General features: G+C 39.2%; 1 protein-coding gene across 2 annotated transcripts in view; it reads right to left on the bottom strand.

Annotated features, from left to right (window-relative positions):
- Positions 1-1614: 1614 nt before the first annotated feature.
- Positions 1615-27007, bottom strand: part of slc4a10b (solute carrier family 4 member 10b) — a 61925-nt gene continuing 36532 nt past the window's right edge. The window contains exons 7-28 of one of the 2 annotated variants that reach the window (XM_066686606.1): positions 24206-24394; positions 22611-22841; positions 20256-20344; positions 18249-18406; positions 16148-16235; positions 15571-15717; positions 15071-15165; positions 11686-11860; positions 11447-11580; positions 10620-10865; positions 10420-10525; positions 8342-8503; positions 7895-8008; positions 7575-7736; positions 6845-7096; positions 6046-6114; positions 5779-5952; positions 4746-4868; positions 4336-4400; positions 4097-4207; positions 3795-3817; positions 1615-3111 (exon numbers count right to left, since the gene is read on the bottom strand). In XM_066686606.1, the coding sequence (XP_066542703.1) occupies positions 3811-3817; positions 4097-4207; positions 4336-4400; positions 4746-4868; positions 5779-5952; positions 6046-6114; positions 6845-7096; positions 7575-7736; positions 7895-8008; positions 8342-8503; positions 10420-10525; positions 10620-10865; positions 11447-11580; positions 11686-11860; positions 15071-15165; positions 15571-15717; positions 16148-16235; positions 18249-18406; positions 20256-20344; positions 22611-22841; positions 24206-24394 (2897 nt within the window). In that variant the 3' untranslated portion in view covers positions 1615-3111; positions 3795-3810. The remainder of the gene's footprint in view (positions 3112-3794; positions 3818-4096; positions 4208-4335; positions 4401-4745; positions 4869-5778; positions 5953-6045; positions 6115-6844; positions 7097-7574; positions 7737-7894; positions 8009-8341; positions 8504-10419; positions 10526-10619; positions 10866-11446; positions 11581-11685; positions 11861-15070; positions 15166-15570; positions 15718-16147; positions 16236-18248; positions 18407-20255; positions 20345-22610; positions 22842-24205; positions 24395-27007) is intronic. The other variant, XM_066686605.1, reaches the window with a different exon arrangement.

The following is a 27007-nucleotide window of genomic DNA, read 5'->3' as shown; positions in this document are numbered from 1 at the left end:
TTAGTTTATTCATTTTTTTCATTCTAGGGCTGGCCCTGAATATTCAGATATTTGTACATTGGATAGGTATTCATTTTACAATTTGAGAGTTGGATATTCAATTTTTTAAACAAATGTGGCAATAAAGGCAACCCTTCATTCCACATTTGCAGCCTTGTCTACATAAAAGTCTTGAACGAAGCCTAAAACAACCTAACACGCTACAGCAAACTACTTACAATGAAGCATGGCAAAGCTACAGTTAATTTTGTCAGCCTTACACTTCAAATTAGAACACCTCCAAGAAGCTCTGGCTTATTTGTGTACACTCTGTGCCCTTAGTGGCACCGTGTATGCACGAGTTAGCGTATATCTTAGCGACCGGAGCAATGCTGGGAGCCAAAGTACAGCTTTAATTTTACAGTGGGGAGATCTGAGTTTCTGAACAATAGGGCTGGCCCCAAATATTCGGGTATTCAGATATTTGTTCATTGGGTATGTATTCGGTTTCTAATTTTGAGATTCGGATATTTTTGGATAAATGTGATTATTGACAAAGGCAACGCTCCACCACATTCATGCTCCAGCAGTAAAAACAATGCTCTCCTCTCTCCACCCATATTCAGGCTCATTAACATAAAAGTCACATGCGTCACATGACCCTCTTCCCATTGAATAAACAAATGTTGGATCCAAAATGGCCGAATTCAAAATGGCCATCATGGTCACCACCCATTTTGAAAAGTTTTCTACTAATGTGCCACAAACAGGAAGTTAATATCACCAACCATTCTCATTTTATTAAGATGTATCCATATAAATGGCCCAACCTGTATATATATATATATGAATTTATATGTGTGCTTTATGCTTTAAAATAATATATGCTTTAAATTTTTCAACAATATAATGTATTTATGTTTATACAAAATCTCCTAAAAGACATTGTTCAGAACATTTAACACGGGAATTTTTGCATTATTTGGTAAGTTAAGGCTTTATGTTGTTTTAGCAATAATGCTATACACTAGTAGGTGGCAGTAGCATCATGATTCATGAACATAATGATTCCCCACAGCGATAAAATCCAAATACACAAACTTAACGTGTTAAATATCTTTGCATGTCATGACAAAATTATATGTTGTGTTAACACAGAGAATCCAAGGATGCCTTCCATAAAATATGATGTGTTAACGCCTCCTCATACCTTATAGCCAGTGAACTATAATATGAATATATCTGAATAAGGGACAATGACAAAACTTATCAATGTGCAGCATTTGGCTTCCCATATTCATAAGATGTTATAACATTGTTTTTTCCTTTTTTTTTTACAAAAGCAAAGTTTACAAAAACATGTTAAAAATAAAAAGGTAAAGAGAAAAGAGTCAAATACTTTTTTCAAATGTGTGAATTTTGTTCAAATTTCCTGTGGTGTGTTCTCCACAATCTTGGTCTTATTAAGGCTCAAAAGGTAATCATTCAAGAGTAATAACATGGCCTGGTACGTACAGTACAGTATCTTCTCTGCAATGACAGCTTTAAAATCTGAGTATCTTGTAAAAAAGTGAAGCTATACTCATCAAAATGGGCTCTAACTCAATGACACAAGAGATGCACAGCCTACAGGTTAAATAGATATTTATTAGACACATTCATTAACAAAAACAGTTACATTAAAAGAGATCTGACATAAAATTCAAAGTGCCATTTAAGCCACAACTAATACATTTTCATAAACAAAGAAACATTAGCTGGAAAAGATGTTATACAGACTAACTGCCTATCCCCAAATATTCCTGTTAAAGCCTTTAATTCTATGATTCCAAAGGTAAGAACAAGACAAATCATTAACATGAAATCTTACAAAAGACTATAGTTCTGATTTTGTTATTTTAGGAAAAATCATAAAGATTAAAGATGCAAGAACTTAAAGGTGAAATTCTCTTCATAAAGAAATTCAACATCATACATTCTCCAAAAAAATAATTTTCTATAGGATCTTTTTTGCCCTTCTAGAATTCTATTGCATTTGTTCTCAAAGACCATTATTTTATGCCCTTGACAGACACGTTCAAGTATGAACAAAACCTTCAGCTGTTGAACACGACCTATAGCGAAATGCCCTTCAGAGAAATCATTATTTCTGACTAACACATGATAACAAGATAAAGCATCAGCATGGGATGAGTGTAAAATACTGTTGGTGAGTGTATTAATGTTTATTCAGTGATGCACATTGTCCCAGGTATCAGGAATAGCCATTTGGACTTTGGCATAGCGACAGTATCAACATAAAGTCTACAAAATAAGACTCAACATAGATCACAAATAATAATAGTATAGTGTTGAACAAGCAGCATTTTCAGCTGAATGTTTAAATCTTAAAATGATCAAAGTTTTTCTTTTCAGGATCTATAAGCTGTAGTGTTTTAAAGCTGAGGTAATACCAAAATAAAATACTTTAGATTTATTTCACTTTCCAAAAATAAAGAAAAGAAGCCAATGAAATAGTTGATACATCTAGAATTCATCATATTAAAGAAGGCATGCATACAGTATCCATTGTAATATAGTCATTCATTAACTGAATCTACAAGTATCAGGTTTTTAAATACAATAAAGACAGTACATTTCTTAACAAGTCATTCAGCTTGGAGATGTGTAGTCTAACATGAACAATATTTTAGTTTTTCAAAAAATACAAAACATATAAAATATTTATGAGTCCATTAAAATCAAAGTAGTCTTTAAAATAGTTTCTAATTTTTAACACTCACACTGCACTTGCCCACAAGCACAATCGTCGTCTCTGGTCTCTGACTGCTGGTATTTAGTTTACTTAGCAGAAAATGTGAATGTAAATCAATAGTCCTTGTGCGGGGGGAAATCATTTTTCAAACAAACAGTGAAATTATAAAGAACAAAGATTTGCTGTAGCTGCTGAGAATGAAACAAACAGACACGTGGTACGAGACAAAAAAGGAGCAGAAATATGTGGCACGTGATATTATAGTATTTGTGTAAAACAAAGCACAGTGAAGGAAACGCAGGTCAGAGGCTCTCTGTCAAAGCTTTTTCACTGAATCTTTCCTCCGATGCTCCTTCCTCTCACTGCTGCTGACCAGACTGCAGAGAGGTAAAGATAACACTTTATGTCATATAAAATCTCCCAAAACTGAAGAAAACACTGAACAAACTGCCTCTACCTGTACATGTATTTTATTTCCAGCCACAGACAAAGTAGAAAATAAGCTGTTTGACACAGACGGCCTGAATATAATATTCTCACCCCTGAACCTGAATATAATCTTCACTAGCGTCTTGGACAGAAAAGGGGTATAACAAGGAAAGCAAAGAGGCACAGCTAGTGTCTAGACTCTGCTTTTTCTACTTCTGCTCAGACCTAAGGTAAAATTCTCTTAAAATAAAAGCAGGAAAAGCATTAAATCAAACTCTGTCTGTTCATTCTCTCATTTAAATGTATTATACTTATATTATGACCCTTTTAATCAGTACAGTTCAAGAACTAGTAGAAAACATCAAGCTACCTGTCACTGCCGGAAGTAGCAGGTGACTGCACTTCTAAAAGTTCACTTGAACAAGAATATCTTGGATCAATTTAGGGAGTTTAAAGTCATTTGGCACAATTACACAGCTGTTTATGATTTTACATTCCAAATGAATTGGTCAGTTTACTTTATTTCTTGTCAGTCAAAGACACCATAAAGATTTTTATGGTGAAGAGTGTGAGGAGAGAGTGACTGAGCAAGGAAGAAGGTGTCACGTCGCATAGAGTAGAGTCAGCTTACCTTTATTGTTCAGCAACTAGGAGCTTAGAAAAAGAAGTATAAAATGAGTACAGAAATATAATCAAGTAACAAATTTATGTGATCAGATAAATACAAAATTTGTTCCTAAATAGATCTAGAGCTTCAAATATAATTGTTAGATTATTTCATTAAACACATAATACTTACATATAGTACATTATACATTTCATCAAGTTAAATACCTCTTCTGTGAGGTGCATGTATTCAAAGTGTACAAGGTATAACAGGAAGCATAGCACAGTTCTGTATTACACGTATAATTAGAGAAGGCAAATCCAAACCTTTTTGTAGTCTGATCAGTTTTTGAGGTGTCAGAATTAACAGTCCTCCAAGTGTTTCCGAAGGAGGATTTAGACATCTCATCAGTAATATTCACAGAGGAAGGATCATCCCTTAAAAACAGACGAGTCTAAATCAGTCATTGCACGTTGCACAAACAGAACCAAAATAAAATGTCTGGGTAGTAGAAACATAATGTGCAGCTATGTTTGTCTAATTTGTGAGTAAAATTGGCACGCACTTGTAATGTGCCTCCAAAGGCACTTGTACTACTCCTTCTTCCTCTGCCAGAATACTTTGCTCCTCCTGGCAGAAAGGAGAGAGATAGGAGTGAGGAACACTTTTATGGCAGTCTTGCCAGAGAGAACTTTATTCACCTTTTGATCTTCTATTCCTCAGTTTCTTGTTAAATAAACTTCACACATTAACTTACGAACAGGCTTTAACATTCAATTGTTGACATCGAAGTCACAACTCATAACACAGCATAATAATAAGGTCCTATTTGAATTGCATATTCAGTATGAGAAGCAGCAGCACTTAAACATCGATGCCAAAACTGCCCATAGAGGAAAACAGAGTTACAAAGAAGAATACTAAAACAGTCAGAACACTTACCACAATAATTAAATATTAATTATATAATCTCACCTCCTTTTCAGCATCTTCCAGGCGCTTCTTCTTACTCTCTGGCATGAGGTCATCCAGCCAGCTTAGCTCACGCTTAGTGAAGATAAAATCCAGCAGCTTCCGGATGAACACCAGAGCAAGAACCTGCCGCAGCACAAAGGAAACACCACTGAGAGCTAAAAAAAATGCAATATAACGCCAACATCTATTATTGGTTTATTATGGATCCTTTTTTATATTAATATATTCAAGGTTGTTTAACATATGTACATTTATTAAATAAGAATAAATCAAAATAAAAACATATAATTAGTATAATAAAAACTATTATTAGGGCGACACGGTGGTGCAGCAGGTTAGTGTCGCAGTCACACAGCTCCAGGGTCCTGGAGGTTGTGGGTTCCGTGAGGGGTTTAAGGTGTTCTCCCTGTGTCCACGTGGGTTTCCTCCCAGTCCAAAAAACACATGCTAGTAGGTGGACTTGCAAACCAAAAGTGTCCATATATGTGAATGAATGTTTGAAAGTGTGTCGCCCTGTGAAGAACAGGCGCCCCCGCCATTGTGTGTTCCCACCTTGCGCCCAGTGATACCGGGTAGACTCCGGACCCACCGCGACCCTGAACTGGATAAGCAGTTTCAGACAATGAATAAATGAAGTCTAGGAATGGATGGTAACAGTATCCATCCACCAAGGAGTGGTTTTAAATGGGGTAAAATCTTACTAAAATTAGCGACCTACAGATACATTAATTGCAAGTTAATTATACCCGGCCCTACTTTAATCTGAATCTCAACGCAAAACTCAATCCTAATCTTAAATACTGTACTAAACCTAACCTTGGTGTTCACCCTAAAGCTGTTAAGCACCAATGTAATTTAATAACATCTGTTAATAACCGGAATATCTATAAAGGACCTAGAGCGTGCCACAATAAAGTAGATCCGGTAATGGTTAAGCTAAAAAATACATTTACAAGTCATTTTCCGTCCTTAAATTACCGTTCATGCTTATGAAACTGAGATAACTGATTTAGCAGAGCAGAAAGTCAGGTACCATCATTGGAAAGACAATGGCTGCACGGGACGTCTTGATGATCCAGAGGAGGGCTAAGCAGCTGAGCTGAATGACAGTAAAGAGGTGGACCTTTCGCAGAGGAACGTGTCTCAGGTAGATAAAATCTGGCTGGTGCTTAGCAGGCATCCCAAACAGCCTTAACCTGTCAAAGAACTTAATAAATGCAGAGGTTTTCAAAACTAATTTATTAACTACACACAAGGAAAGATTACGTTTGAGTGCTTCTGTTACTTATTGTGTTTGTACCTGTATTCCTCGTAGTGAAGATGCTCCCATGTAGAGGAAAACTCCATACAGCACAGGCATGGGAATAAACTGGAGAATAAACACAAAATTAGCAAAAATGAGTGAGGAGTTACTATTGCTACTACTACGGATGAGCCAGAAACTTCTTTTATGGCAATTAAAAGCACACAAACATGTTGCCATTATTTCCCCTCCTGCGTATGGAAATATATTTGCTTGGAGGAACGGGTGCACATGTATTTTTTCTGGCACTATTTCTCATTTTATTTTAGGGTTTCTATTAAAATAATGTAAAAATTGTAGTCACACATCATTAAGTATCTTAAACACATTAGAAAGCAGAGGGACACTTCTGGAATCTAGCTCTGATAGAAAAGTCGTACACTATTCCAGGGTAAATTAAATCTGTGAAGAAAATTTCAAGCAAACAGGAGAACACACTATGTAACTGACCAAGTTTCTAAGGACTGAGACCAAGTGATTCTCAAGTCAGTCTTTTCCTATAGTGCTCTCATTTATATATAACAACATGTTCAAATCTCACCACTCCAAGAAACACGTACTAATCTTTTATTTCCAAACTCCACAGAAATTTGTTTTAAACGTTGTATTTTATGGAAAATATGCAATGTCTTATTGAACAATGCAAAATCAAGTGACCAATCACATTTACAGTAGAATTACTAGAAGTGACATAACTAAATAGCTCTCACTTGGACCAAAAACCTGGGCCATTTTCCACCCTCTATGGATTAAAGTAAATCATCAAAAGAAGACGTTTAAAGCCATGAGGCCTGACCTTGAGGACAGATGTCATAAAGACAGAGCTGCCCATTAGGACGAAGATCATGAGGCCGGTAAAGCGTTGCTCTCTTATGCCCAAGAACTTGGGCTGCTCTCCTGGAGCTGAGCTTCCTGATTCCAGTTTCAGGCTGTTGACGTGTGAGATAGAGAGCACCGTAGCTGCCACAAACCACGGCAGTCCCATCAGCGAGCAGACCCCCAGCATTATGCCCACCACAAATAGATCCAAATGATAACCACAGCCTTTCTGCAGACAAAACATAAAGAAACAGAAAATAACGGACATAAAATGCATGTGGAGGAGTAGCAAGGACAATGCTGCTGGAAAAAAGATTAATAATATATTCCACACCTAAATCATCACAGCTCTTCAAAGTATATAGGAGCCTTGGGGTGATATAAAAGTATATCTCTGTTAAATACAGTTATGATAATGTTACAAGATTGTGATAATGTATAAAGTATTGCTTTTTTGGCCTTGTGTACTGTAAAACAATACTCGCACTGCACTATGTCTTTTGTGTGATATTATGTAAATCTGTCTTGCTCGAGAAAGAAAAATGTGATCAGGTCTTGTAGCTAAGCAATTATTAACTGGTTAATAACAGCATTACACCAGGAAAAAGGCAATTCAACAAACAAATCCGCTCAAGATTAAACATAATATTTATGATTTGTGCATCCCTATTTCCACCCTGAGACAAGCAGGCGCTTTTCATCTGTACCTTAAGTTTGTGTTCTTTCCTGTTGATGATGACTGCAGTGATCTGCTGGTCCATGAAGATGAGGATGGTACAAAGAAGCGCTGGGACCACTGTAATGATGCAGGTCCACCAGGGATTTGGTCCCAGAGGATTAATAAACCAACCTCTGTCATCTCGCGTTGGCTTCAGGGAAATTGTCATATTTTTATCAGTCAGTGGGAAAAAAGGAAAATAACAAATCTACATTAACCTTAAAGAATGCACAAGGACAAGCAGCTGTATTTTATTTCACTGTGAAATGCTAATGAACACTAGTGGATATTAAACCTCTGAGAGCTCACCTTAAATTTATTGGGAACCTGTAGTTTAGGTGAGGGGACTCCTAGACCATAGTCCACCAGAACCATGGTGAGAATTGTAAAAAACACAGCAAAATCACTGATGATTGCTCTAACCTTTAGAAGACCAGGAGATGGGGGAAATAACAGATTTTATTTATGTAACAGATAAATCAAATAACATTAAAACTATATTTTAAAATTCTATTACAATTTACACTACGACATAGTAAGACATTCCACTAGAGGGCACCAGCACACAACAGAAATGATTAGTTTGCCCAGTCAGTCAGTCACTCTCTCCGTGTGTCTCTCTCTCTCTGTCTGTGTCTCTCTCTCTGACTGTCTCTCTCTCTCTCTTTCTCTCACTCTCTGTCTGTCTGTCTGTCTGTCTGTCTGTCTGTCTGTCTGTCTGTCTCTCTGTCTGTCTCTCTGTCTCGAGGGAAGTACCTTGGTAGGGAAGTAGCGACTTGTCTTGAATTCTTTAAGGAAAGCAGACATGGCCACGGTGGAGAAGAACAGGACGACAGACCAGAAGAGGACATCTGGGATGTATGGCCCATGAGGTCCACACGCTGTGCCCACAAACACTCCCTTCTTCTCTATACAGTCCTGAAAACGAGAGAAACAATGAGAATAGGAAATTCTGTTATATGGCAAACACACTTTAACATGCTTTGATTAACATATGTTTAATTGTTATGATTTTAAACATTATTTTACTTACGTCATGCTAACTTCAAAGGTTAATTCCCACTATCCAATTTTAATCTGAGCCACTACAGTTTTATTTCCCCAGAATGTGATGGATTAAAATCTAATAAAGCTTTGTCATTTCCCCCATGGGGGCACAAGCATATTCCTTGTAATGAAATCTTGTCATGTTCAGAATGTCTCCTAATACATTAAATAACAACTAATTTTCCTAAAAAAGCGCCAGGCCTTCACAGGGTGACACACACTCACACCTATGGACAAGTTTTGAGTCACCAATCCACCTACCAATGTGTGTTTTTGGACTGAGGGAGAAAACCAGAGCACACAGAGGAAACCCATGCAGACACAGGGAGAACACACCAAAGTCCTTACAGACAGTCACCCGGAGCAGGGCTTGAACCCACAACCCCAGGACCCTGGAGCTGTGTGACTGCGACACTACCTGCTTTAATTCAATGTTTCCTCATGATTTGCTTCCTCTCCAGTCTGTTTGCATTCTCCAAACCTGTCTCATTTATTTACAAAGCCCCAGTGTCTATAAATTAATGAAAAAACTCTGTATTCTAGTCTCTCTCAGTCTCTCTCTCTGCCATTATACCCCTCAAAAATACCATTCCACCTTAAAAGACGCAGCGCTTAGAACCGCGTTTCCCTTTAAGGCAGGAAATGGATCCATTCATTGAAAACTTGAAATAAATAATTAAATAAAAGCTAAGATGAGACATTAGCTTGATATATGCTCTACGCACTTGATCTATAACCCAATCAAGCACTCCTTTATCTCCCCTACCTTTTTACTGTTATTGAAAAACTACTAAAAATTAAGGTGAAAAATGTGAAGTCACACAAAACATAGATAATACAGTATATTCTAAATTTAGATATAGCTGTCTTTCAGATATAGCTGTCATTTGAGAAGTTGATCTGTGCTTTTTTTCCAGAACTTAATCCTTTGTAGCAAAATCCAAAGTATGGGCATTTCATTTTTTTTTTTTGGTCATTCTAAGAATTTAGGCTTTTGGTCCATTTCCTGTGATGCAAAATGATCCTGTCTGACCCCTGTGAACTCACACTCTCTCTCCCTCTCTCTCTCTCTCTCTGTCTGTCCTCCCTGTCCCTGTCCACAGTTTTCTGTCTCATTTTCGCAGACACTTAGTAGTGTGTACATTTGCTATTAAAGGTGATTTTTTTTTTCAGTCCCAAGCAGGAGGAATACGTCGAATTTGCTTTTAGTGGTTTGGCATGGCTAATCCAGTGTAATCCAGGCCACATGTGCTTAATCTCTGACGCTGCTCTGTCTCCATCTGGGCGAGAGAGCATGCCACTCACAAGGTTATGAGACAGATTTTTAATAACCTTTTTACATAAATTTGTCTGGTAGGCCTGCATTATACTTCCTTTTAACACTCCAAAGTGCACATTGCACAATATGTGCTACAGCAGCTCTTCTGTGAGATCTGAACAGACCGGCTAGACTTCACTCTCCATGTTCATCGATGAGCCTTCAGGACCAATGACCGTGTTGCCACAACCGGAGGAAACTCACACAGACACAGGGAGAACACACTAAATACCTCACAGGCAGTCACCCAGAGAGTGGCTCGAACCCACAACTCCTCTAACTTTGAGCGCTATTTGAACAGTGTATGCAGGACCATTATTTACAGAACGTTTCTTATTGGTTAGAGTCACTGCCAAAGCATAGTGCAGTCTGATATTAAACATTCCTCACTTCTATATAAATAAAAGCCATTTTCTGTAGTGGGTTAATGTGATACAGGTTTGATTCTGCTCATTGCATTTATACTGACCTGCACCTCCAGAGCCTCCCAGTAGATTTCTGATGCTGTTATATTGTTCTGTTCCCAGTACTGTAGCGTAGCATTGCTAGGGTTGATTGGCTCAATACATGCACATCTGTAGATGCGTAAATACAAACATTAAAAGGGATACATATAGAGAACATCACCAGAAGGAAGTTCAGTGTGTGTGTGTCTATGAGTGCACTCACGAATAAGTGGTGAGTTTGTCCAGGTTGTTGTTCATGTTGATGGGGTAGGTTTCTCCAAGGTGTATCAGCTTCTCCAGAGCCTCGTAGATAAAAATGATGCAGATAAGGGAGGCAAAGGCCTCCTCTGTAAAGCGAGTGATGTAGCAAACAAGTGAGCTGGCATCTGTAGCCACCAGCACAATACAGAGGAAAGCTGTCCACAGGCCAATACATGTCCTCAGGGACAGGTAGGACAGTCCGTACTCTCTGAAAACAGAGAAGAGCACTGCTGTGTGAGATAAAGATCATCAAAAGAGCATATTGTTGCTATTGGAACAAAACACATGCCTCCTAAAAAAGTTATTTTACTGATTAAAGAAGGAAGTATGCACGGCAGGTATTGTCTGGGACTGTTAAATAACTACTATTTAAAAAACTAGCACTTCCTTATTGTTTAACGTTTTGGTCATTAACCAAACACTGAGATTTCTAACAGAAATGACTTGGAAAACACTATTTTTCACTGGCATTGCTCTTTAAGCGTTACATGGGAACAAATGTCACCAGACCACATTGTGGCGGGCCATTATTTTAGAACATACTTAGGTATACTTTTTTATACCATAGAGAAGCTCAGAATAGAGTCATACATTTTGACAAGCTTTAGCAGCAGCAGTGAGGCAGGCCCATATGGTTACATGGATTAATCAGAAAGTATTTCATTTGCATTAGGTATTAAAGAAGACAAAGCTCAACAAACAGAATACACATCAATGTGTTATTCTCACACTAAAGTAAATCAATACGCAATTCTATTAAAACTGGCATTTCAATGAGAAAAGGCTCACTTGCAGAACTTGAATAAAATCTTCTCAAACACCAGGACAGGACCAGTGCTGCCGAGGATTGTGAGGGGTTGGCCAGCAAACAGAGAGTACGCAATTCCAGTCATTGATGCACCAAACAGAGATTCAATTGCACTCTAGAGCAGAGGATCAGACGTAAAGGCAAAAGACAAAACCTGAGATTACAGTAAAAACGTCATTGTGTCTAGATGAATCAATGAGTTTTGTTGTGTTTCTCTTACTATGCGTCCCTCTGTGGCCTCCCCCAGCAGACCACCGAAGGTGATGACAGGAGACATGCAGGCGCAGTAGAGAAACAGGAAAGAGGCCACACACTGCAGGCTGATGGCGTCCGTGTAGTCGGACAGATAGTGTGGTGCTTTGCGCTTTACATCCAAGATAAGCCCACCAAACAACCTGAAACACAGGACAAAGCTAGCTGATCTAAAATGAAATATAATCTAAACTGACTTAGCTTCTCTTGAAAATAAATAAATTAATTAATAATGATTTCATTAATATATATTCCTGATGTCTCATGTCTAAAATATGCACAAATTGCAATTACTATTACATAAATCAGCCAAAGCAGCAACAACATTACCTTATTTCTACACACATTAAACTTGTTTAAGCTTAATTTTTTAGTTAATCACTTATTATACATGTTTTCTAATTTTATTTTACTAGAGTAACCACATTACAATATAGTTGCATTTTGTTGTTCTTTTGCTGAGGATATTTTGCTAACCCCCATTCACTCTGTTCTTCAGTGGTCAGAACCACAACAGAGCAGTTGTCACTCTGGTTGTGAATCGTTTGAAGAGCTGCAGTGACACTGATGTCATGGTGGAGGTGGTGGTGCGTTGCATTCCACTGCATCGTCAGACTCACTGCAGTGCTGAGAATGACACCACCGTCAAAATACTTGACTGTAGGGGTCCTGATACATACACATACATGTGTGTGTGTGTGTGTGTGTGTCTGTGTGTATGTATCAGGACCCCTACAGTTCATTCTCAGCACTGCAGAGTCTGACATTGCAGTGGAATGCACCGCACCACCACCGCCTCCAAAATAAAGAGATAATGTCCAATGAATTTAGCCAAATAAGCAATTTCTCCACACATTCTATCATGTCCAATGCTATGTTTATAGGGCAATTATATAAAAATTCCACAAAAAAATTTCTTGATTTTCAGGATATCAATAGTCTGTTATATTGTGTCTTTAGTGAGCCTTTCAGATTTTTGAGACACTTTGATAATAAAGAGATAATATCCACGGAAGGAAGCTAAATGTGTAGTTTTTCCACGGTATGGAAGTTGTGTTCGTATTTTGCCATCTAGCAGCGATAGAATGCAACTAGTGCAGCATAAAATTCATTCATTCATTCCTTCATTATCTGTAAGCACTTATCCAGTTCAGGGTCATGGTGGGTCCAGAGCCTACGTGGAATCATTGGGCGCAAGGCAGGAATACACCCTGGAGGGGGCGCCAGTCCTTCACAGGGCAACACACACACGGACACTTTTGAGTCACCCGGAGCAAACCCACACAGACACAGGGAGAACACACCACACTCCTCACAGACAGTCACCCGGCGGAAACCCACACAGACACAGAGAGAACACACCACACTCCTCACAGACAATCCCCCGGAGGAAACCCACGCAGACACAGAGAAAACACACCACACTCCTCACAGACAGTCACACGGAGGAAACCCACACAGACACAGGGAGAACACACCACACTCCTCACAGACAGTCCCCCGGAGGAAACCCACGCAGACACAGGGAGAACACACCACACTCCTCACAGACAGTCACCCGGAGCGGGAATCAAACCCACAACCTCCAGGTCCCTGGAGCTGTGTGACTGCGACACTACCTGCTGCACCACCGTGCCGCCTGCACCATATAATGTGAAACAGGAAACCCTAATAAGAAACTGGCGAGTAAGTAGCCAACTTCAGCATCATGGATGGATGTTGGTTCTATTAGAGACAGAATCGATTACGTATCCTTTGTATCCCTAACTCTTATTTTGACATCTGAATTTGGTCTAACGAATTTGAGCAACTTCAAAATATATTGTTTGAATTTCTTTAAGCTTGAGTTTTTTATTATATTTTGAATGTATTAACCTTGAATAATAACCATGAAAACATGTTCTTGAAAATTTACGAGTTCAATTCAAGAGCAATTATATTCAGATGCATAATTGCTTAGCAAAATATTCAGTGCTACAAATACAAAGGTGGTAATATTTCAAAATCTGATGAGACAGATTTGCTTCCATGGTTGAGGCCAGGACTCCAGGCCAGTCAAGTTCTCCCACACCAGACTCACTCATCCATGTTTTTACGGACCTTGCTTTGTGCACTGGTGCGTAGTGATGTTGGAACAGGATGTGGCTATCCCAAACCTTGTTCCACAAAATTGGGAGCATAGAATTATCCAAAATCTCTTGGTATGCTGAAGCATTCAGAGTTCCTTTCACTGGAACTAAGGGGCTGAGCCCAACTCCTGAAAAACAGCCCCAAACCATAATCCCCCCTCCACCAAACTTGGCACAATGCAGTCAGACAAGTACTGTTCTCCTGGCACCCGCCAAACCCAGACTCATCCATCAGATTGTCAGACAGAGAAGCGTGATTCATCACTCCAGAGAACACGTGTCCATTGCTTTAGAATCAAGTGTCAGTGTGCTTTACGCCACTGCATCCGATGCTTTACATTGCGCCTGGTGATATAAGGCTTGGATGCTGTTGCTCGGCCATGGAAACCCATTCCATGAAGCTCTCTACTCACTGACCTTGATTTAATCTGAAGGCCGCATGAAGTCTGGAGGTCTGTAGCGACTGACTCTACAACAAGTTGCCAACCTCTGCCTCAGCATTTTATACACCTGTAGCATTGAAAGTGATTGGAATACCTGAATTCGATGATTTAGATGGGTAAGTGAATATATTTGCAGTATAGTGTTTACTTGCCTTGCCACAATCCTAGTACAGCCTCTCATTTGGTCCTTAACAGAGCCTGATTTTATGTGGTTAATTTGTTCTTAACATCACCAGCCATTGTGGCAGCAATCTCATAGTTTGAACAAACCGGTGTAAATATACCGGTGAAGACTTTAACCTCTTGCCACAGTGGGTAATTCTCAGGATCCGATCGGGTTAAAGCTACACTTAATGGGGCTTCATGTAGCATGTGATTGCTGCAAATGAACGAGAGGAAAAAAAAGGGATCCACGAACAGAAGGGGGCTGTTTTTATGAGAGGAGAGAAAGTTGCAGTAAGTTGTGAAAACTGTCACTCGCGGGGGGAGTCTCAGTGACCAAATGTCAGTTGTGGCGTCTGTCCAGTTCATTTGGAAGTTGTGAAACTTGATTTCAATGCCATGGCATTTGGTTATATAGAGTAAACAGCTCATGAGCAACAAAGACTAATTTGTAATTAAGTCTTATTTTGTTTCATGCATAGCTCTGGCCTGAACTTTAACACCTGCTTAACCTCACTCAAATGCTCGTGCTCTAGCTCTACAGAAACAGACACACGCACACACTTCTGCTTACTCACACACACACTTCTGAACACAAGCACACACTGTCCAAACCGACCTCCCGGTGCGCTGTAGCTCAGGGCCTCCATGCCCCCCATGTTCCTCAGTCTCTGCCAGCTCTCCATTGGGGACAGCAGGGATTTTTCTCTTCTCCTGTTTATCACACACACACAGAGCATTTGTGTCAGCTCTGTCTCTTCCAGCTCAGAATATTGCTGGTTGGAGTGGAGTTCACAGAATAAATTGAAGGCAATAGAAATTACCCCAGAGGGAAGGCAAAACTGAACTCCATGGGCTATAAATGAAATTGATATAATCTAGCATCAAACAGCCTAAATCCTACATATTCTTTATATTTTCGTGTTTTGCTTGATGTCCACATAAGATACATTGGAAGATAAATTCAACACAGGTTTATTTGCATCCTAGACTTCATATGAAATACTGGGCAGTGTGTTTACACACTACACTAAACTTTTATTTATTTATATGAGGAAAAATCTGTTTTCAATCATATGGGCATGATAAGATACATCCATAGCAACGGCAACCACTCACCTGAGAAGGGACATTTTTTGGAGGCTCAATTCTGATAGATGGGTCCCACTCTCCAGGGGGGAGGACAGTTACTTGATCAAGGAACTCATCGATCCCAGCCACCAGATCATTTCGGTCTTTAGCTTTATACGCAACATCATGAAAAACCTAGACAAGAATAATTTCGTTTCTCTGAATAAAAACAATTCATGCAAAACCAAAAATCAACTGCTAGTAAAAAAAAAAAACATTAACATAACTCAACAGTAGTGCCCTTATAGAGTTGCCATAGAAACCTAGTAACTGCCTGCTAGACAAAAAAATGGTGTTCTAGCTAATTAGCAGGCGTTTGCATGTCATTACGTGTACTGAGAAAGTGCTCTAAGCACCTCGAGGAAGGAGTGAGAGAATGTGGATAACTGTGAATGGCCTTGGGTTGCCTCCATTCTCTTCAAATCCACATCTTTGGGAAAATAATTATGTCCTATCTAACGCAGTGTTCCAAACACTCCTGTTAAACATATCTTTATTACCTCATGTCCACATGAAAACATCAATATCAGTTTCAAGTAAAAGGTGTTTAAGGATGGTTTCTTACCTCATCAGTCATCAAGGTAGCAATAGACCTGCCAATCTCATGATACTGTTGTCCTTTACCCAGAGGTCCCAGGAGAATGAAGAGGAACCTAATAGAGAGAAATAATGAAATAAGGCACCTTAGAATAAGAAAGGATGCATGAAGAAGGTGAGACAGTGCATGTGATACTTTTTTTAGTAGCACAGCGTGAAGGTTTTCTGGGGCACACATTTTCTGTGGCACAAATGTGAGGTTAAAACTGGAAAATAAAAACTGCACTCCAAATTGTACGCCTAGGCTCTGTATCAAACACACTATACAATTCTTCAGTTGTAAGGTTAAGTCTATGACAATTATTTTAATGTACACTTAGTATTGAGGTATCCAATTCCTGTCCTGGCAGACCATAGCACTGCAGGGTTTAGCATTCTACATCATTTAACATGTTTATACAGCCCATTACATTTTTAATTTCTTAAATATCAGATTTCTTATTACATTTTCTGTGGTTTCTATATCATTTGGCAAAGGTAGAAGATGAAGCAGAAAATCTTAGCAGTTGTGGCATTGTAGCAAAAAGCAATAACAAATGAGAAAGTAATGGTTATTTTAAGAGCATTATGAACATTTTTCTAGGGTCATAAATATCCCGTTTTGCAAATACAGCTTATATAACTGCCATAAAATGCTGATAAAATGAACGGTCATACTATGGAGCTGTTGCACATGAGCTATAGGTTACCACACCACATTGCCAAGTGAATATCCAACATCTCACCTGACTAATGTTCTCACCTGACTAATGTTCTCATGTTCAAGGGAAACACATTTTCCATTTACATATTCATTCATTAATTCATTATCTGTAGCTGCTTAACCAGTGGGCACAAGGTGGGAACACACCCTGGAGGAGGTGCCAGCACATCACAGGGTGACATACACTCACACCGTGTCGACCTATTTACATATTTAATTTAATTGAAACAAAAGAAAAAAATAAAAAGTAGTAAACGAATTTTGGCCATACTTTATATTATTATTATTATACATTATATTATTTATGCTAAAATATGCGGAGGGCGGCACGGTGGCGCAGCAGCTAGTGTCGCAGTCACACAGCTCCAGGGACCTGGAGGTTGTGGGTTCGATTCCCGCTCCGGGTGACTGTCGGTGAGGAGTGTGGTGTGTTCTCCCTGTGTCCGCGTGGGTTTCCTCCGGGTGACTGTCTGTGAGGAGTGTGGTGTGTTCTCCCTGTGTCTGCGTGGGTTTCCTCCGGGTGACTGTCTGTGAGGAGTGTGGTGTGTTCTCCCTGTGTCTGTGTGGGTTTCCTCCGGGTGAATGTCTGAGGAGTGTGGTGTGTTCTCCCTGTGTTTCCGTGTGGGTTTCCTCCGGGTGACTGTCTGTGAGGAGTGTGATGTGTTCTCCCTGTGTCCTCGTGGGCTTCCTCCAGGTGACTGTCTGTGAGGAGTGCGGTGTGTTCTCCCTGTGTCCACGTGGGTTTCCTCCGGGTGCTCCGGTTTCCTCTCACAGTCCAAAAACACATGTTGGTAGGTGGATTGGCGACTTAAAAAGTGTCCGTAGGTGTGAATGTGTGTGTGTGTCTGTGTTGCCCTGTGAAGGACTGGCGCCCCCTCCAGGGTGTATTCCTGCCTTGCGCCCAATGATTCCAGGTAAACTCTGGACCCACCGCGACCCTGAACTGGACAAGCGGTTACAGATAATGAATGAACGAATGAAAATATGCGGAATAGGACAAAACAGCTAGTTGCAAGCTGACTAATAAATGCAATCAACTATTCTATAGCTAACTAACAGCCACTGACAATAAAAACAATATGACTTTTGCAGGGCCATTGCTGTGCATGAGTTTAGCTGTTTGCACAAAAGAAAATTCTAGAAAAAGTCTGGAGAATTAGATCCCGACATTTTCCGGAGTTGTCCTTACATGATGGGACATTACCCGCTCTATTCACCCATGCACTCATTCAACGCGCAGATCTGTACTAGGGTGCCAGCAGGATAAAATCTGGGTATTGTTTGGTACAAATGTTACACATACAGTTCCTCCAGGTAAAGTCCAGAAACCTTCTGGATATCAGACTGGGTAAAGCAGACTGCTGACCTGGTGGTGATGGGGACCTCTGCCAGACCATTGAGAAGCACAGCAGGAGAGAGACGCACAAATGCCACTACAGGCTTGTCCAGGAACTCCAGCTCTCCTACAAGGATATTGGAAGCTTCAGCTCCAGCAGGAATCTTCTTCATAAAGTGGAGGTCTATCTACAAGTCCAGCAAGGACAAGACACACACACACAGAGGGTTGGAAGGTTAGCCAAGGAGACATTTGAGTTTTTTATATTCTACTCAAGTTTCAGCATCCATTAGATTGAATTATAGTACTGAGATAAAAACAAGAATTATTTTTGTTCCAGGTCTGTGAAAAATTCTCATGTAAACTCTTTATGCCAGTTTCTATGTAATTCAATTTACAGAGAAATGTTCTCTTCAGTTAAAAGCTCACACTCTCACGTTCAGTTCTGAGACTAGGTCAGAAGAGCATTTTTTACATATTACTAGCACATATGGAGGTATGGGAAATAGTACAGAGATTACACATATTTGCATAATCTATAATCCGGGGTATTATGTAATATTTGATAATGTTCCGTTCCTTTCTGTGTTGTCATCTGTAGCACATTTTCACATTTCCACTCTCATCATTTCCACTCTATATTACTCAGTTCTACTTTCATTCATTTGAATAATCACTGTCTCTTATCCTTTCTTTTAGAAACAAGTGCTCAAGGCACAAGATAAATATGTTTGCTTTCTGACAGAAAGTCTGTCTTATAGCTTTCTTTTTATTTAACATTTAAACTGTTATGTATTATATTCCAAGGTACTGCATAGTTACATATGTTTTTAGGCCTTACATTTTGTAGTAAACAAGTGTTACCAAACACATCACATCTACACGCTGTTCTGAGATTAGTTTTAGACTAAATCCAGTGAGAATATGTGACATTGACACACACTGGACACTTGGCATTACTGCAGTAGTAAAACAGATATTTACTTTACCAGCAGCACATACACCAACCAGCAATAATATTACAATGACCTCACTCTTCCTTCAGTTGAAGTCTATTTTATCAGCTCCACTGGCAATATAGGTGCATTTTGTAGTTCTAGAATTAGAGACTGTAGTTCGTCTGTTGCTCTGCATGTTTCGTACGTTCTCTTTCACCCTGTTCTTCTGTGGTCAAGACCAATGCAAAGCAGGTGGTTCACAGTCTAAATAAATGCAGACTCACCAGGGAAATATTAAACAACACGTACAATCCGTGGTGACGTAAATGAACCTTGTTTGCTCATTGGCCACAGAATGTGTTGCAAGAAGCAGGAAAAGAGGTCAGACCAAGGAGAGCCTGCTTCTCTCAGAACGCATCAGTTTGAGGAAAGTATTGTCAATGCTTTTGAAGAAATTATCTTATAAAATATTGACATGACTACTGTTATTGGTCATTATTCTGTCCTCTGTTCCTTGGCTCCTTTGTACTGTGCTGGCAAGAGCAGCTCCTATAGTGCCACCCCCAGCTTGGGAGTAGAAGTATGCAGTTGCCAGGTACATGAGAGGTAGATTTAATTCGTCTATACAAAACATTTATATATGGCATATTCTGCAAAATTCTGCAAAATTTTTGTTTATTTATTTATTTATTTAATGCTACATAAAATGCAGAACAAAATCAGAACAGTTTTTTTATCCCATATTTTCTGATTTACGCAGCCCACAAAAAATGTCCAGGTTGTTGTATTTCATAGTTTGTAGAATGCACAAAAACACTGATCCCACCATGTACCACCATTTTATATAGGCCATATTTTTTTTTTTATTGGTTTCCAATATGTTTAATACAGCAAATGCAAATAACCACTTAATTTAAAAGTGCACAAGTGTTTCTTCTGTAAAAAAACATTTGTCTTACTATCACTTAAACTGTTATGGTTTAATATTTAGACAGTTTCATGAAAAAAATGCACAGCATGTTTTTTATAGAGCCAGCATTTGTGATTTTAGTGATTCTGGGACATTAGAACTTACAGGTAAACAGTTGGTTACTCTTACCTTACTAAAATCCACAGAGCTGTTCTCTCTGCTGACTTCTGGCTTGAGCTCAGGGGCACAGGGCTGGGTCTGAGGAGGCATCATCTGACCTGTTTACACAATGACAGTACAGAACACCAATCATGCAGTCAGTCTTGATCCTTTGGCGACAACCAGCGAAAAGCAATCAATCATTAGTCTGCCAATGCAGATCGAACAGAGCAGTGAGCCTCTCAAGATCTCGGGGTTACGGTGAAGCAATTTAATATTTACAATTTAATTTATTTCATAAATGCAGATGGTTGTACAGAGAGACAGAGAGAGTCGGAGAGAAGTGTAATGCACTTATGCTCTGCTGAAGTGCATTAAGTTGTAGTTGATTTATGGTAGACCAAGCGAGAGAGAGTGAGAGACAGCTAGACCCAGATGTTTTATGATGCAGGCAAGAAATGTGTGGATTAAATGGATGATCGTGGTCAATATGATCTTGTAGAGTCCCCACTACAAATGGAGTAATGCAAACATGAAATTAGCCAAAGAGAAGGAAGAAAGAAAGCAATGTTAATATGTTAAATTTGAGCCAAAGCTAATTTCAGTGTTTGATTTATTTATAGGCTGATTAAAAAAAAAAACAGGAATAATGAGATGAGTTTCTCTTATTCCAATTTAATCAGAGTTTTAGCATTATACGCTAATAGCAGCTAGAGCTATTGCTTGCGAAACATGATATAGCACCAAACCTCATTAATTTGGAGTGAGAATGACTGTGTCCTACAATGTGTGAGGAATTATTTTTCTGTTTAACAGTCTTGTTCTCTAGCTTCAGGGCTGCTGTTTCTGTGTGACTGTTGTATGAGCACTCTGCATGAATTAGCGTGCTAATGGTACTCAGTATTCTTTCACAATAAAGAACAGAGAAACAATCAAATCAGCACCAATAAAGAGGTTTGGAGCTCCTCATGTCTTTGTGTTTGAATGAGGAAGGCTAGCAACTTCCTAAACAACACTTTCAAAGGTGGCAAAGTAGACTTTATTGATATGAACCAGATAATTTTTCTGCAGTCTTGATAAATTAAATATCACCGCTGTCCAAATAAAAACATTTATGTCCAGAATAGTAACTTTGTAGGAGAAGGAAAAACCTCTAAATTTTCAATGGAAGTCACTGTAAAAAGTCATTTTGGAGCATTCTTGTGGTCCATTAATCAGAACATTTTCACAAAATATGAAGGACAACTACTGTGTTCAAATGATGTAGTACACTTAAAATCCACAAAAATTAAGATATGATATGTTAAACGGCTAATAAATGTTTTAAATTCATTAACACTACGGTGAAAATTTTGACCTCCTAATATTTGTAGAATTAATTATTTCACAAACTATCATTTGTTTAAAACTTAATGAATTAATTTTACAGAAAATGTAAAACTCTACTTTATTTGCTTTTAATTGCATCAATAAACTCATCAAAAACCTGAGAGAATCCATCAGATTAATTAATTTGATTTGGTGTGAATTCAACAATCAACAAACAAAATGTAACCAAATTCTAAAGAGGCAGAAACTCCAGCATAGAAAAGCAAAAGCAACAGGCTGCTAACTTATAAATATATATATATATTTATATACATACATACATTCAGCATCATTCAAACATGCGGTAATCAAAAACTCAAAAAATAACTTCATGCAATATTGCAATACACTATATTGAAAACACAGACCATAAATCTTAAAAGATAATTAATTAAACTACCGTAATATATTTTACATTTAATTAGCAGGGATTCCGTTTTAGCTGATATGTAATCAGTAAGATGCAAAATCTCTTGTAGAGAATTTTTAAAATGAAACAGAATCTATGTCTCTAATAATATACACAGGACACATGACCTTTCTTTTCTATATTGTTGTCTCTACTCCACCAGATATCAAAAAGACCAGGTGATATTGTTATGACAGAGCATCAGTGCAACAGGGGTGTGTCTCTTGTCAAGTACAGAGGCTGTAGACAGAGAGGGGGTTTTCTATTTATGGCTAAGACTTTATATTAGTTGGTTCATACTGAGGTCCTGCTGGTGTACAAACATATACTATATTATATATACAAAACTATATACTATATATGGGTTTGAGTTTAGGTTTCCTCACAAAGTTATATCATCTTTTTTCTAGAAAGCTAAATGAGGTCCTTAGTCCACATTACATGCTCCAGACTACTAAAGAATGCAGTTGGCACAGTATACTATATAAATCCCACTAGAGCATTGTATATTTATAATATCCCAACACGTGCAGCTGATATTGAAAAATAACCACCTTCACAAGTTTTATTTTAGGAAAGGATAGAGGAGAAAGTCAAGTCTAAGTTGCCTGGGTCCGGGTCGTCCTCTGCCTGCAGAGAATAGGAGAGTGGTGGGCTGTGTGTGTGGGCTCTGTGGGTGGAGGTGGAGGATGAGTCAGGGAGTGGAGAGGAGATGGACACTCTGGAAGAGCAACACCAAGGCCAGCATGGCGAGCAGGAAGACCCCTGCATGCACCTCACATCAGAGTTAAATGTACCCCAAAGAGAAGACTGAAAGGCTGAACAGAAAGATGAGCCACCTGCCACACACACACACAAAGAAACATTGAGAGAGACCAGAGGAGAACAGGAAGATAACCTGAAAGAGAGGATTAAACTATGCAAATGGAGCTGAGTATTCACACAGTGGCGTAACGGACATCTAACTCACACACACAAACACACACACACACACACAAGAGCAACATTAATGTTTATAATGCTCATATCGTCGCTGTCCAATCAAATGTATCCCCAAAAATATCAACTTTATCAATGAAAAAAGGTTTTCTCCACGTAATTTTGGAGCATTTCTATTGGTCTGTTCATCGTGAAATTTTCACAGTGTTAAAGACAGCTGCTGTGTTCAAATGATACACTCATTGTCTGTAAGCACTTATCCAGTTCAGGGTTGCGGTGGGTCCAGAGCCTACCTGGAATCACTGCGCGCAAAGCCAGTACACACACACTCACACATTCGCTCACACACACACACCTTGGGACACTTGAGGAAACCCACGCAGACACAGGGGGAACACACCAACTCCTCACAGACAGTCACCCGGAGGAAACCCACGCAGACACAGGGAGAACACACCAACTCCTCATAGACAGTCACCCGGAGCGGGAATCGAACCCACAACCTCCAGTCGAACCCACAACCTCCAGGCCCCTGGAGCTGTGTGACTGCGACACTACCTGCTGCGCCACCATGCCGCCCCTCTAATGATACAGTAAATTAAAAATGGACAAAAAATGGAGATACATGTTTTTGATTGAACAGCGATGATAAGTCTTTGCCTAGAAAATCTTATTCTCCAACTGACAATGAAACGTAAACACACACTATGAAATGTATATATGCAAAGTGAAAATGAATGTGTATAATTACACCTACACTTATAATACACACACACACAAATAAAACACACCCACACACACAGTGATTTCCATTCCAGCTTCCTGCCCCAAACAGACACAGAGCTTAAGAGAATCTTTCCGCACATTGATCCAGATTAATGCCGTTTTACCAGAACGAAAGCCATGGGGAGAGCTTTATGTTGAGTTTAGCACTCAATCCTAAAAACCAGATATGTGCCAACCAAACCTCTTCTATGCAGATTTAATGCACATTTCAGGATTAAACCCCAACAGAGTGTATCTGTGGCATATCTGGATGCATTTAAAAGACTTCTGACCTTTTTGTAATAATTACAAAATACCGCCGGCATTAATTCCAACATAACGTAATCATCAACATATGCTGAACTAGAAAGACTGACAGTTGATAGGCCAGGAAAGATCCATGCTCATTGCTCCCCATAACATAACATAAACTCCACATGTTGCATTTAACATGCTGACACCGAAGGAAAACTATAATCCCCTTCAGGATACACCATACCGTTCTTGTCCATGGAGTTTGGCTCTGACTGTTTCTTGCCAATATCAGCGAAGGAGCGAACTATGGGAATGCGGTTGGCCAGTTTTTTCTGGTTTTGATGATGGTGCTGCTTAAGCAGAGCCTCACGGACCTTCTTCCTCACCTCTTCACTGAGATCTCCCAATGATTCCTGTTGGTCCAACACCATGTCTAAGAGAGAGAGAAATACATAAACCTGATTTATTCCTAAAAACACATGAATTATCTCAGCCTACTTGGCAAAGCAGATCCAAATCTGAATAAATGCCATAAATGAACACCTGTTTCTCCACAGGATGATTTTACTGCACTGAACTGGGCTAAATTACTTTACTGTAACTGGTAAAGGTGAAAGAAAAAAAGTTGCAACATCATGTACTGTAATGTAATGTGTATATAATCCAGATGCTGGAACATATTTAAAAAATATCTTTAATTGAAATTAAAAACCAGCAACATCTGCTATACCTGCTGAAGAATGGCTTGGCTAAGACGTAAATAATTAATATGCCATGAATAATAAACATAGATTAATACTTAATATAGCATATGTCTCAGCCTTGTTACTAACCTAATGTGCTATTTAAAATGACTAAATCTGCATTCAGTAATTCTGTGGATATTTAATATGTATATATGAAAATCCTTGATAGCCTTGACACCTTTTTATGTGAAGTTAATAGGACAGCACTTGGTTGAGAGCAGTGAAGTGAACACTGAGCAGTAGCTAAAAGAACATCTCAGCACTAGATGTGCATGACTGTCTACTGTATAATTCAGCTGTTTAGCAGGAGTGCTGAATGACAAGAAATGATGGCTCTGTGCCCACAGAAAGATAGTCGGCATTTTTCTGTTAATTCATCCAGAACGTAACATAATCACCTCTTTTGAGTTACTTCAAACTTCACAGAATTAAAAGTCACAAATGAAAAAAGCAGAGTGTGGAACGGAAGATGTCAACTGAGGCCTCCACAACCACAACAGAAGTATATATTAAGATGGAAAAGAAAGGTACTTTTAGCCCCTGAACAACTCAACTCTAGTAAATTTTCAAGAACTCATGACAATGGTTCCATTCTACATTTTATTGTATTGTGTTATTGACCTATAAGTCTGTCTGTAAATCTGTGTATAAGGTGAGAGAGAAACGGCATCTTGATTCTTTATGTTTAGTGGAATTGACAATATAAAAAAAATCATTGAATCCTTTGAAGTGTTGAAATGACTATGTTTCTCAGTTCTGATCTGAAGGCCATATTAACTGTCACAGTGTATACAACTCTGGGCTATGACCTAGTAACAAGGCAGTAACAGGGATCTAAATAAGAGGTTATTTCAAAATGATGCAAAATAGCCACTAAATGTATGCAGATGCTGTTTCAGTCCCCACTCTTCACAAAAGCACACCATGGCATTAAGAAATTATGATACGGTAAATAATGGTTTAGCAGGTCTTGATTTTTTTTCACTGCTCTCTTTGGGACTAAACCTTTCTCTTCAACCATACAGTGGTCTGAATGGTCACATGATATACGAGTCTGTTTAGTATTCCCTTTGATGACGTTTTTTAACAATGCTGCATGATCAGTGTTTCCAAAAATACAGCAGGCTTTAAATGCATCAAAGAAAATTTATGCTGATCTCCCACTGAAAAAACATTTCTGCTGCTTGTTTATCTTCATTAATATGTAATGGGAAATGTAATTTAAACAGCAGAGGTTCAATGGCAGCCAAAATCCAGTTCCAACATTCATTCATTCATTCATTCATTATCTGTAACTGAGGTGGGTCCAGAGCCTACCTGGAATCATTGGGCGCAAGGCAGGAATACACCCTTGAGGGGGCGCCAGTCCTTCACAGGGCAACACAGACACACACACACATTCACTCACACACTCACACCTACAGACACTTTTGAGTCGCCAATCCACCTACCAACGTGTGTTGGACTGTGGGAGGAAACCGGAGCACCCGGAGGAAACCCACATTGACATGGGGAGAACACACCACACTCCTCACAGACAGTCACCCGGAGGAAACCCACCTGGACAGTCACCCGGAGGAAACCCACTCAGACACAGGGAGAACACACCACACTCCTCACAGACAGTCACCCAAAGGAAACCCACGCAGACACAGGGAGAACACACCACACTCCTCACAGACAGTCACCCGGAGGAAACCCACGCAGACACAGGGAGAACACACCACACTCCTCACAGACAGTTACACGGAGGAAACCCACGCAGACACAGGGAGAGCACACCACACTCCTCACAGTCACCTGGAGCGGGAAACGAACCCACAACCTCCAGGTCCCTGGAGCTGTGTGACTGCGACACTACCTGCTGCACCACTGTGCCGCTCCTCAGTTCCAACATCTAATACTTAATACAAAGTTAAATTAATGTTTTTCAAATTGACTTAAATATAGCACATGGTTTACTACTACAAATATATATATTTTTGACCAACACATAACAGAGACAAATGGGCAGTTGCTTGTTGCTTTTAAAGTATACAGGGGACTTTTTTTATACAAATATGGATATCATGATTGTGACTGTGATAGGATATTATGGTTTTCATCTTAGCCTTTCACAGAGGAAGCCTAACACTGAATCCAACAGATGTTAAAGAAGCCAATCTCAGAATCAACAACACCAACAAAAGTGAGTGGGTAGGCTAAAGTGAAATATTCATTCATTTTGGTTAGAGATTTAGGGTGTGATTTCAGGGGAGATTAGACTAAAGCTACTAGAGCTGCAGTCTATTGCTATAAAT

The sequence above is a fragment of the Hoplias malabaricus genome, chromosome 12 (genome assembly GCF_029633855.1).
Source record: "Hoplias malabaricus isolate fHopMal1 chromosome 12, fHopMal1.hap1, whole genome shotgun sequence".
Taxonomy (NCBI): Eukaryota; Metazoa; Chordata; class Actinopteri; order Characiformes; family Erythrinidae; genus Hoplias; species Hoplias malabaricus.
The sequence above is the reverse complement of the archived record's forward strand: the minus strand, read 5'-3'. Positions and strand labels throughout refer to the sequence as shown.